This window comes from Callionymus lyra, chromosome 10 (genome assembly GCF_982586985.1).
Source record: "Callionymus lyra chromosome 10, fCalLyr1.hap1.1, whole genome shotgun sequence".
In the NCBI taxonomy this organism is placed as follows: domain Eukaryota; kingdom Metazoa; phylum Chordata; class Actinopteri; order Syngnathiformes; family Callionymidae; genus Callionymus; species Callionymus lyra.
The window spans coordinates 17,758,726-17,770,333 of record NC_141827.1 but is presented as its reverse complement, the minus strand read 5'-3'; the positions used below and the strand labels follow the sequence as shown (position 1 = coordinate 17,770,333).

Genomic DNA, 11,608 nt, shown 5'->3' with positions numbered 1-11,608 from the left:
AACAATATTCAATAAAGTATATACTTTAAAGGGCAAGATAAAACTGATAACACAACAGGAGTTCCAGAAAATCAAGGAATAGCCTGAACAAATAAAAACGTCTTAAGATGTTTCTTAAAGGAGTCAGTAGACTTCATCAAGTGCAAAGAGAGAGGAAAATCGTTCCAAAGCTTAGGAGCAACAGCCTGGAAGGATTTCTCTCCTCTAGTCCTGAACCTAAGCGTGGAACCATCAGTAGATTCTGATCCACAGACCTCAGAGCCCGAGCTGGGGTGCAAGGCTGGATCAGATCACTGATGTAAGGAGGATCCTGACCATGAATAGATCTGAAAGTAAGAACCAGAATTTTAAAGTTGATCCTGAAAGAAACTGGAAGCCAGTGAAGAGTTTTAAGGATCGGAGAAATGTGAGTTCTTCTACTAGAGCGGGTCAGAATTTTCGCTCTGAATCAATTGCAGGAGAGACAGATCCTTCTTGTTAAGACATAATAGCGATCATACATTTCATTATATACGTTTGTATGTACACAGGTATTCATTTTTTCCTCTCAATAAATAAACAAGACGTATCTTCCATCACCTGAACAAATGTTTATTTCTTTACATATGCATCTTATCCCACAGAAACACCTTTGAGGAAAGCAGCATAATTATATCTGTACATACGTTATTATCCTTTATGAAGAAACTCTGATCATTGAAGAAAACAGGAAGAATGTTCTAAAGTGCAAAAAGCCTCTCCTACTCTTCATTACATGTTGCAAGATTTACCATTGAATCTCAAACTGTCCTTCATAAAAAAAAAAAAAATCTATTCATTTGACCCAAATCCCAGGTTAAATAAGTGACAGAAAATAAAAAAAGATAAATTAAAATGTCTTAAATGATGGATTTCTGCGAAAGGTAATGATCAAAGTCAGCCCCAAAATATTCTCATTTCTGATTCTTCAGCAGCTCCTCAATCTGATTTTTGTACATGTTCTTGACGTCCTCGAGGTCCAGCCTCAGCTCCTCCGCCTCCTCCGCCTTCTCGCCGTACATCTGTAGGATGGTGTTGTGTCTCTGCTCAAGTTCCTGTGGAGTTCAAAAAAAAAAAGTTGTTCACACAGTTTGTTGAGAGACCTTTTGACGTTTAAAGAACACAAACCTTGAGCTGAATCGTCAACTTGGGGATCTCCTTCACGTTTTCTTCCAAGTCGTCATTTTGATTGGTGAGTCTGACCAGCTCCTCCGCCATCACCGATCGACTTCTCTCCAGGCTGGAGATTTCAAGCTGCAACCACAACACACTTTTAAATTGGTACAAACCCTTTTCAAACAATAAGTCTAAAAGACGAACTAATCTAGAAAGCTACTTTAAATACATGGCTGCATTTACTACCTGCAGCTGAACTATCTCTCCTTCTCTCAGTTTCAGTTGAGACTGGAGGTTCTCGACGATGCTGGACCCTCCAGACAGCCGGGCAGCCTCGTAAAGGTTGGTGCTGCTCATGGACACGGACATGCCGCCCAGTGATTGTTCCAGCAGGTCATCCTGAACACAGGTATATTTGATGAGAAGGAGAATAAAGATGTGGTTTGGAGCTAAGATGAATGTTGTGTATCGTGAGCACCTGAGAGTAGATGGAGGTGTGCAGGCCGACGTTGTCCACCCCGCTGATGGAGCTGGAGCGAGACAGGGTTGGTGTTGACGACGCTGGGGGGTCAAGAGTTATCATCTTCCGCTCCTTAAGAATAAAATAAATACCAGTTAAAAGAGTAATTCCACATTAACTCGTTTTTTTATTCATTTTTTGCCAACCTTTTCCTTAAGTGCCTCTTGTGCCAAGTAACATTTCTTCTTCTCCTGCTCCACCTTCATCTTCTCCATCTCCAGTTGATTATTGAGCAGAAGCTGGTGAAGAGCAACAACCGTCAATAATGGATCATAGGCATCAGGAAGCAAAAAAAAAAAAGTCAAAAACCTTTTCTTTCTTTGATTCTTCCATCGTCCGGCTGTGCTCTCCACGCAGATTTTCCAACTCGACACGATCTCTGGTGAAGTGGAAAAATAAATTGTAATGTATCAAACCGTAAAGGTTTCCATTTTTAATTACAAGGTAATTACAAATGTGTACCATTCTTTTTTAGGCTTGCAAAAGTTCAAATCACCCCCAAAAAGCATATATATAGCTATATATTAGCTGATCTTGTGGGTTGAGTTTTTTTATTTCCTTTCTCTGAAAATACAGCTCTTAGACTTCTGTTTGACTTAAAGTAAACATTATAAAACTAATTAACCTTGCCACTTAGATTGCATATAATTTAAGATGTTTTCAAAAATATATTTTAATCAGAGTGAAATATCCTTTATCAGTTTGAGGTCAAAGTCCAAGGTGTTGTATTGCAGAGGACAAACAGATGCCAGTTTCTCAAACAAGCAAAAGTTCACCATCTTTAAAAAAAATTAAAAAAAAAAAACATTCGAGCTAGCCAGGAGTCGAACCTGGAATCTTCTGATTCGTAGTCAGACGCGTTGTCCATTGCGCCACTAGCCCATGGGTTTCTACAGTTCCTCATAACTAGATCACAAAAGAAACCAAAACACTGTGGCCCTTCCCCCAACCCTTACAATACAATGCCCCCATGTGACCTGCAGTATGAACACTGCAGAAAAAGTTTCAACATAAAATGTGGTCAATATTCTGGTAAAAAGTAGCGTTAGATCGGAACTAAACATGTTTTATTATTTTATCTAAAAATGTTTTAAGAAGCAGATTGTTTGCTATAAAAAAAGTTGTTTTATTTTTACTAGTAAAACATCAGGAACTTTCATTTACATATGTCCTTACAACTGTTAAGCTATTTTAGAGTGTATTTTGATGTAGTCATGGCAGCACTGTTCCGAGTAAGAAATTAAAAAAAAAAAAAAAAAAAAACTCGAGCTAGCCAGGAGTCGAACCTGGAATCTTCTGATCCGTAGTCAGACGCGTTATCCATTGCGCCACTAGCCCATGAGAATTACTTGCATTCCATTCAGACATGAGCCTATGCCCACAGTAATAACGTATCGAAAGATAAATTCTATTTGCGATATAATCGTTATAAAAAAAGGATTTAATACACAGCCCGTCATGTAGTCACATGACTTACATACACACGTTATGGCATCGACAAAGGCTGACAGAGGAGGAGTTTACAACAACTCAGTTGTTATCTACTGCTACTGTATTGTAACAAGCGTTTTGCTAAAATGCTTTAACTTAATGGAATCGGAGGATCATCCGTGAAGTATCTCAACCAAACTCTTTAAACCTCATCTGTGTGATGATGGCAGCACAGATAAATGAAAGAACCAGATCCCAGTGTCTTCAGCATCACTAAGTATATTAGTTTAGTGGCATGCACTTTAGTTTACTTTGCAATAGAGTGTATTTACTACTGATAAATATTTATGTTTACAACACACTTTAAGCAATTCTTTCCAGGAGTTTTCACTGTATTTGCAGTGAAGGTTTTTAAGTCTTAAATGTTTGTTTGTTTACAACTGTATTTAAGTAACTGAATAAACCTTCTCAATATGTTAATTTGCTTTTATTTTAACGATGGCTTTATTACTGAATCTAAACAATCACAAACAAATACATTTTACTGTAATATGAATGATATATTGTTTAAGAGAAGAAACAGATAAAAAGAAGACGTTAAAAATAATAGCAAATTTATTCGCAATCTCAATATTGAGGAAAATAATCGCAATTAGATTACCTTAAAGTGTACTTATGCTGCACAGAGCACATGGATCCTTTTTTTTCTTTCATATTTTTATTTTGTAAGTATCTCTTAATATTTTCATTTACCTAAAATATGCCATGGTTAACTATGACAGAATGAGATATCATTCTTCTTCCTAGTTGAAATTTAAAAAAAAAAGGCCTTGAGAAATACTCAGTCAGAAATTATTTACATTTGTTGCATTTCCAAATAAAAATTGCTTGGATGAATATTCCTTACCTGGAGCTCTCATCCTCCAACTTTTCCCTCTTGTTCTTCTCCGTCTCAAAATTTGCTAAAAGCCTCGCCTTCTCCTGACGAAGCAGGGAATTCTGGGAATCCAGAGTGGCCAGCTGTGATTTGATGGACAGTAGCTCCTCGCTTGCCGAGCGCTCCTTCTCCACTGCGACAGCCAGCTGTGTCTGCGCGTCAGCTGGAGACCAAAGCCATAAGAGTGTCGAAGGTCAGCTGCTTCTAACCGTTGCCAAGTTGTTGTTTTTTTATGTATAAAATACTGTGACAATGTCTTTTACATTAACAAAAGTTGTTTTCTCACCCAGCCTATCAGATATGTTCTTCTCCAGTTTTTCCCAGGATACCGTTTGTCCCCCCAGTGAAGCCTGCAAGTTCTCAATTTGGCGCAGTAGTGGTCGTGTTGCTGATGTCACACTCTGACTGAGCTCCTGGTTTCTAGTTTCTGCCTCCTGTAGTCTCTGTGGCACAGATGGGTTTTTTTTGGAATTTAGCGTTTTAATCTCAACAAACTCAAGTTAGCGTCATCAAAACAAGCCTGATCTCATGTTACCTGTTGCAGCTCGCCTATCTCCTCTCTCAGATAATCTTCTTTCCGTGCCTGCTGCTGCTCGGCCCTCTGCAGCGCCATCCTCAGGTCTGCTACCTGAACAGCACATACACGTAAAATCATTGGGTGAAAAAGACAACACAGAGTTTTGTTTCTTTCTTATCTAATGCTGATAACAGTTGCTAAAAAATCTTAAACTATTTTCATCGACAATGTGGCTAAGCTATCATCACACATTTTGCATTCCTCGGGGAGGAGCAAATAATCAATTGTTATTATTACATCATGCCTGCATTACCTGGTTAGCCAGGGCCTCCTGCTGCATCCGGGCCTCCTCATGGGCCTTATCTAGAGCGAGGCCGAGCTGCTCTTTGGCCTGCGTGTCTCGACTCAGAACAACCTCCTCCACCTCACTGGCTCTGCTGGCGTTTACTTTATGCAGCTCTGCCAACTCTCTGGAAAGAGACCACGAGTTATCAACATCATATTTTTTTCAAGGTTGAGTTTCATTTTCGTTAATAATAGTCAACTGTTTGATTTTCCCACTGTGATGGACTTGTTTAAAAATATCTTGTTAGATAAGATATTCCTTTATTCGTCCCACAGTCGGGAAATTTGGTTTGATACAGCAGCACTTTCACAGAAGAAACAAATAGAAAAGATTGAACATAAATATATATTATATTGACCATACAGTGCAAAGATAAAATAATATAATGATATAACATAATAATTATAAACACATTTTTTAAATAATAATAGAGTAATACCGTATGGTACTACAAGTAGTAGTACAAAAGAACATAACAATATAAAACCAAGAATAAAAGAGAAAAGTGACAACAATAAACATTGTTGCCCGTTTGAATTTACTAAGGTTGTCACTGGGATTGACTAGAAAAGACAATGTTATAAATGATGACGAGAGCAACAAAAGGACGAGGTTGTCTAAAAATTCTGTGATGTTAACTGTGTGTTCACCTGTAAGAGTTGTCCAGTGCTGCCTGGACACTTCGGTTCTTCTCATGCAGCTCCTCAACGTCGGACTGTAACCCTCGCAGATCCTTCTCCTGCTTTTCCACCACAGTGTTCAACTTCTTGATGTTCTCTCTGTGTTGCTTCTCCAGCTCCTCCTTCCCATCGAGAACCTAAGGACGGTAGAAAAATGAATGTATTAAAACAACAGGCCTGTTTATGTGAGTAAATGTTGATGCTCCACATCCAGACCTGTTGCAGATGTTGTAGCTCGTCCTCCAGCTCCTTCATTTTCTTGTGCTGCTTGATGAGCTTTGTGTCGCTTTCCTTCTCCTTGATGCGAAGTTTCTTGATGATGTTGCTGTGCTGCAGCTGTTGCTTTGACAACTTCTCACCTGCAGAGAGGTACGCTTGTCATTTTACCTTGAAATGTTTTTGGTTTAAATCAACCAAGTTGTAAATGGTCAATATTGTTTGTTGTTTTGCTGCAGATCCATATAATAAAACATTTATCAGCGCCTTTCAGAACACTCAAGGACACTGTGCAAGACACAGATTAAAAACAACAATAAATAACAGGATACAGGAGAAAAGGGAGAAAATCAGAAAATGAATCTCAGTTAATAAGCAGGTTATACTTATATTAAAAGTTCCATCTGCAATAAGTAGCAGCAACTGATTTTGCAAATAATAACAATTTGAGTGTTAACAGCATACATTTTATTTAACTAAAATCTCAAAGATGAGGCCAACTTTTATGGTTTACCTTCTTCAAGTAAGCCTCTGATCTGTTCCTCCTTCTCTCTGATGAGCTCAATGGTATCCATGGAGTTCAGTCTTGAGGAAAGCTCCTCTCTTAGGCCTCTGATCTCCTGTGGAATTGATGAAACAATTACCATTAACACCATTCAATTAACAAGAAGGAAGTGGAATCGGACCTGTAAATAAAGAAATAAAGTAAATCACCATTACCTTTTTGGCGATGTCACGTTCTTTGCAGGCCAGTTGAGCTTTTCTCTCCGTCTCTGCGATACGCTGAGTAAACTCATCCTTCAGCGACTGTACTGTGGAGCTCTCCTCCTTCAGGCTGATTACTTCACTGCAGTCAAATATAGAACACAAATGAAAAATCCTTATTTATTTGGAAATTGCCTATTATACCGATTCAAGCTAAAGGTATTTAATTGAAGACAACAATCTGAGATTCATGCAGGGTGTAGGAGTTATTCAGGTGTTGTTGAGCAAGGTTAAGGTCATGGAGTTTCTGTATGTATATATATATAAAAGCTTTTATTTAAATCAATACAACACCTTGGACTTTGAACTGACATTGATAAAGGTTATTTCACACTGATGAAAATATATTCTTGAAAACAGCTAAAATGTTAAGTTGTAAGTTCCCCCCCTTTTTTTGCCTTCTACTTCAAACTGGTCTTTCGTTGCAAACTTTTTTGACAAGTTTGGGCTATTTATCTTTCCCCATGTTTGACTTATTTGGAGATACAGGAAGGTAAAATAAAGAGTTCAGGCAAGGCTGAATAGGTGGAGACAAAAGAGACATCAGATTAGCTTCAATAGCAAACTTTAATGTTATAAACACAACATTTTTGTGGGGGCAGTAGTGGCCGAGCTTCATGATGTGATTTTTCATCATTGGGAAAGTGGTAAGGATGGGATTAGAATTGTGTATATCAGAGGGAAAACTTGTGTAGAGAGTTTGGAGACAAGATTAGAAGGAGGTGGTTTGAACATGTCAAGGAGAGACTGATAGATCAAGAAGGTTTTAGATGAAGAAGTTGAAAAAGGATGAACAAGATAAGTGAAGGTTGAAGGGCAGGTGGAGTTGTAATTTTTAAAGTTTAGATAAAACCCGACCAACCAAATGGATTTTCAGTCAAAAAGTAAGAAAATGTTTATCGAAGGGCACGGAAGTGGTATAGAAAAGAACACCGAAAAACCTATTCAAGAGTTAAAACAAGATTTAGTTTTTTGTTGTCAAAAAAAAAAATTGGTGACCTTGCCATGTTCCTTATTTAATTATTATTTAACAGCGACAACAAATAACTTACTCTTTTAAGTTATCCAATGACTCCTCCAGTTGGGCTTTGTCTTTGCTCACAACCAGGAGCTGAGACTCTCTTTTTTCCAGACGTCCTGTCAGCTCATCGATCATCTGCAGCACACAAAAAACAGTGGATCATGTAGAACATAGTATTATTGGTAAAAAAAAAAAAAGAATACTAAGTTACATTAAATCAAGTTAAATTCAATAGCTAATGCCGATATGGTGAAATATAAAAATGGTGCTGATCAAAATAAGCCAGAAAATGGTTTTGGTCCCCTTTCTTTAATTCACTTTGACACCCCAGATCAAAACTATCTTAAGAACATGATTTATAGTTTCTAATATTTCAGATTTTACCATCTTGTTCTTACTTTTTGAAGCTCCAGGATCTGGACTGTTGAGACACTTTTCATCTCTTCTGTTATGGGTGGCACAAGAAGTTCATCTACTTTGAAAGTGGAATCAAGCAGTGACATGCTCGAGTTCGACTCCTGTTCCAACAACATTTCTGGCTGCTCACTGTTCACCGGTGTAGCACTGCGTCCACTCTCCTCCATTTCATCCAACGATTGTTGCCTCAAGCACTCGGGAAACTCCTCTTCCTTGTCCTGCTCCATTACTTTTTCCACAAATTGATCTTCATGCTTTTGACACACGGCTGATGACACCGCGGTCATGGAGACAGAGCCCGAGGTGACGGATGCCAGCGTCCTGCTTGTGGGGATCTCGTCGTCCGAGTTAATCTCGCTGACACTCCGACTGTCCAGCGACTGCACGCTGAAGGAATCGATACGCTCGAAGGCGTCTGATGAGGACCCACAACTCTCCGTTAGTTTGGTGTAATCCTCCAGGCGGGGGAAATCTCCACAGGCCGAGGCAGAGAGGAGCTGAAATGAACCTTGCATCAAGTGCAGACCATTCTTTCCCTCCCCCGTCTCTTGTCTAGAACTAGCTGAACTCTCACTCATCACGCTCTCGTGGTCCAGCACTTCGATGTCACTGGTGGTAGAAGTTCCTGAGGAGAAAGCGCTGACCGGAGGAGACGGTGTGTCACTTTGTCGGTCTTCCGACTTGGAGTCTTTTTGATCCAAAAGTGTTTCTTTTGCAGTTTGAGATTGCGGTTCACTCTGGTGAGTGAAGTCTGCTTTAGACTCCAAAGAAACAGAGGACGGGTCAGAGGAACTTTGTGGACATTGCTCGGCTTCATGTTGGACTGTTTCTTGCTGCTCGTTGGTCATAGAGTCTACAGGATCTTCAGGTATAATGTCCGTTTGTTCTCGGCTTGGACTGTCACTATCAGGTAGCTCAACGGAAGTCATGCGAGGAGAAACTGGCTGAAGGAGAATTGTGTCAGGATAACTTGGAGAAGCCTCTGGCTCGTCTGGCTGGTCGTCGAACACAAAAACAGTCTTTATACTAGATTCTTCTTGCACCTGAACTTCATGTTGAATTAGGGCCTCCATGCTTTTCTTCTCCTTTTTCTGTAGTCGCTTCGGAGTTTTAGTTGTTGGAACAGAAACCACTGGATCTCTGGGGGCGCTCTGCTCATCGGCAGTGGGGAGAAAGGTGCTGAAGAAGTTTTCTGACTCATCCACGACGGTGCGGGTAACGGGAGTAGTGATGGCCTCAGAGGAGGCTGGAGGAGTGTCTGGCTCTTCTTCTGGAGGCGACTCCCACTGCGTCATCCCCCATCCTCCACTTAGAGACAGTTTCCCTGGCAACGTCACGTCTAAAAGAATGAAAAAAATTAGTTTGTTTAAATAGTGAATCCAAAAACTGAACTGAATGACATGCAAATATTTGCAGAAGACAACCATCTAGTGGGGAAACTAAAACACTGCACTATAAAAGCACAGAAACACAACATACCTCCAGCAAGGATCTGATTTTACATGAATTTAGGGGAAAATAACAAAGCATAAAACATCCAACTAACAAACTCTGATTTAAGAACATAAAAAGACCCGAATGTAGAAATGTGCTTTTCTTTTGAAAGCGCAGCGGTTTCACACTTAACAACCAGCACAGTTAGAATGTGTGTTTTTAACACTGCCTATTAAATGTGATTTAGTTTAAGGAAAAATCTATCCTGAATTTATCAAGTTCAGTTTTCCCTTTTTTGGTATTTCTTAACAAAACACATTGAAAGGTGTTTTTAATTGACCTTCAACCCACACAGGTTCCTTAAAAATCATACAAATATTTTATGATAATCTTTACAACATTAGTCATACATTTCTACTTTTCAGACAGAATACTATTGTATTGAATGTATAATCTATGTATTTGAATCACTCAACTGACAACCTCTCCAAATTGACTACATAAAATGTGAAGTCCAGGACTATCCCACAAAGCAATATCACATTTTCATGACCAAAATGTTAACACTTCACTTTGCCTTTTCACACCTGTCAATTATTGTTCCATTGCACAGCTGTTTTTTTTTTAAAATAAACACTACTTTGTTATAAAGGTATGAATTTATGTAAGTGTTTTCATTATACATGTTATCGATACATCTAAACTTTCATTAAAAACATCACTGACTTTGAACTCAAACACCAATAAAGTTGATTATTAAAAAACGTGTAGTTTCATGATATAAATAATGATCTTGGTTTCTTTGTGAAAATCTCAATAATTATTGAGATATTAGAAGACAGGGAGAGGTGAAACAGGTGATGACTACTGTGATGACCTTAGGGCGACAACAGCAGCCATACTTAAAATCACAGTTTGAAAACCACCGTAACTAAGGGTTGGGTTTTCCGAAGAATTCTTATGCCACATTCCACGTAATTTTGCACACTTCAACCATAAAATGTTGGACAGTGTTCTTTGCGGAAGAGAAGCCCTCGCAATGGACATGGAGAAAGTATTCACAAACACACACACACTCAGACACGCAGAGGTGGATACTGAACAACAAATAATCCAGCGAGTGGACATGTGTGAATTCTTAACAAACTGGTTAGTTATGACCAATTTCGCACACCCACTCGACATTGCGGGCAGCTTTGAGAGCAGCAACTTGGAAGAGTTGCAAGCATAAAAATAAGTCAATCAATCTCTAAAAGGCAATATAATATAAAAAATAACTGCATTAAAGAGACCATAATTTGTTTGCAGAATAAAATTGTTGTATTTTAACGCTTTGTGGTGGCAAAGTAACACCATATAAATAAATAACAAATTATAAACCACAGATCGAGACAGGGGTAGCTCAATATACACAAATATATTTACAGGACTCATGAATTTGTAAATAATTTTTAAAACTAAAGAAATTATAGCTAAAAGGGGTAGTTTTTATCAAAGTGTTATGTGCATTAAGAGAGCATGCACTTTTGTCTGCACTAGATACAAGGGAAAAGCATTTACCCTCCTTTACTTGCAACACTATTATCATGAACTTAGTCCCACGGTACTCACCATCGTAAGGTTTAATAGAAATGTCACCCCATTGATCCTCTTCTTGAATATCCAGGACTCGATCGATGGACTTCTGAGCGGTTGTCAACGCTTGTTTGGCGAAGGTCGACAGGTGGGAGGCGTTGAACCAACTCATCTTGCCTTTTAAAAACCAAGCTAGCAGGCTAACTGCAAGTTTAAGAGCTGTCACGCAATACCTCAAAACCTCCCACGACACAGAATACACTGCGTTTTGAGTAGAAGTATCTACATATTTAGTAGAAAACAACAATACGTTACACTATTACGACAGATCGGTGTGTTGACGCTCAGCTGGCTAAGGCTAATGTACAGGAAAATCCAGGATACAGTTACTCGCTTAAAAACGTCTTAAAATTGACGGATTTACTAAATAAATGTGCAGAAATCCCGGTTGTGGATTCGATTAATCGCCACCGCTGTCCAGTCGAACGATTCGCTCTGTCAAGGAACACTTTCCCGTCTTGTTTTTGGAGGCGTCATCGTTTGTTTTGGTCGCTCTCAACTTGTTAGCAGTTAGCATTAGCACCGCTGCTTCCTTTTCCACGTAGCACCGTGACG

General features: G+C 39.0%; 2 protein-coding genes and 2 non-coding genes across 4 annotated transcripts in view; all 4 read right to left on the bottom strand.

The window, feature by feature from the left end:
• Positions 1-11,608, bottom strand: part of zbtb40 (zinc finger and BTB domain containing 40) — a 390,649-nt gene that overhangs the window by 108,968 nt on the left and 270,073 nt on the right. The gene's annotated exons all lie outside the window — the stretch shown is intronic.
• Positions 567-11,566, bottom strand: tmf1 (TATA element modulatory factor 1). The gene is made up of 17 exons (XM_087800765.1): positions 11,030-11,566; positions 7,966-9,323; positions 7,599-7,702; positions 6,502-6,628; positions 6,296-6,401; positions 5,782-5,924; positions 5,536-5,702; positions 4,853-5,009; positions 4,558-4,650; positions 4,309-4,465; positions 3,993-4,185; positions 1,964-2,033; positions 1,801-1,893; positions 1,613-1,726; positions 1,381-1,533; positions 1,147-1,272; positions 567-1,073 (listed from the first exon to the last, which is right to left on the bottom strand). The coding sequence occupies exons 1-17, from the start codon at positions 11,163-11,165 to the stop codon at positions 933-935; spliced, it is 3,438 nt and encodes a 1,145-aa protein (XP_087656891.1). The 5' UTR covers positions 11,166-11,566; the 3' UTR covers positions 567-932.
• On the bottom strand, positions 2,464-2,536 carry trnar-acg (transfer RNA arginine (anticodon ACG)). The gene has a single exon. It is a non-coding gene; the product is annotated as a tRNA-Arg (tRNA).
• trnar-acg (transfer RNA arginine (anticodon ACG)) lies at positions 2,920-2,992 on the bottom strand. The gene has a single exon. It is a non-coding gene; the product is annotated as a tRNA-Arg (tRNA).

Bases quoted from the DNA above. Each gene is read 5' to 3' on its own strand.
- tmf1 (XM_087800765.1), bottom strand. From the start codon at position 11,165: ATGAGTTGGTTCAACGCCTCCCACCTGTCGACCTTCGCCAAACAAGCG. The intron at 7,703-7,965 runs GTAAGAACAAGA...TGTGTGCTGCAG, and splicing joins AGATCCTGGAGCTTCAAAAA to ATGATCGATGAGCTGACAGG. The intron at 5,010-5,535 runs GTGAACACACAG...GTCTCTTTCCAG, and splicing joins GCACTGGACAACTCTTACAG to AGAGTTGGCAGAGCTGCATA.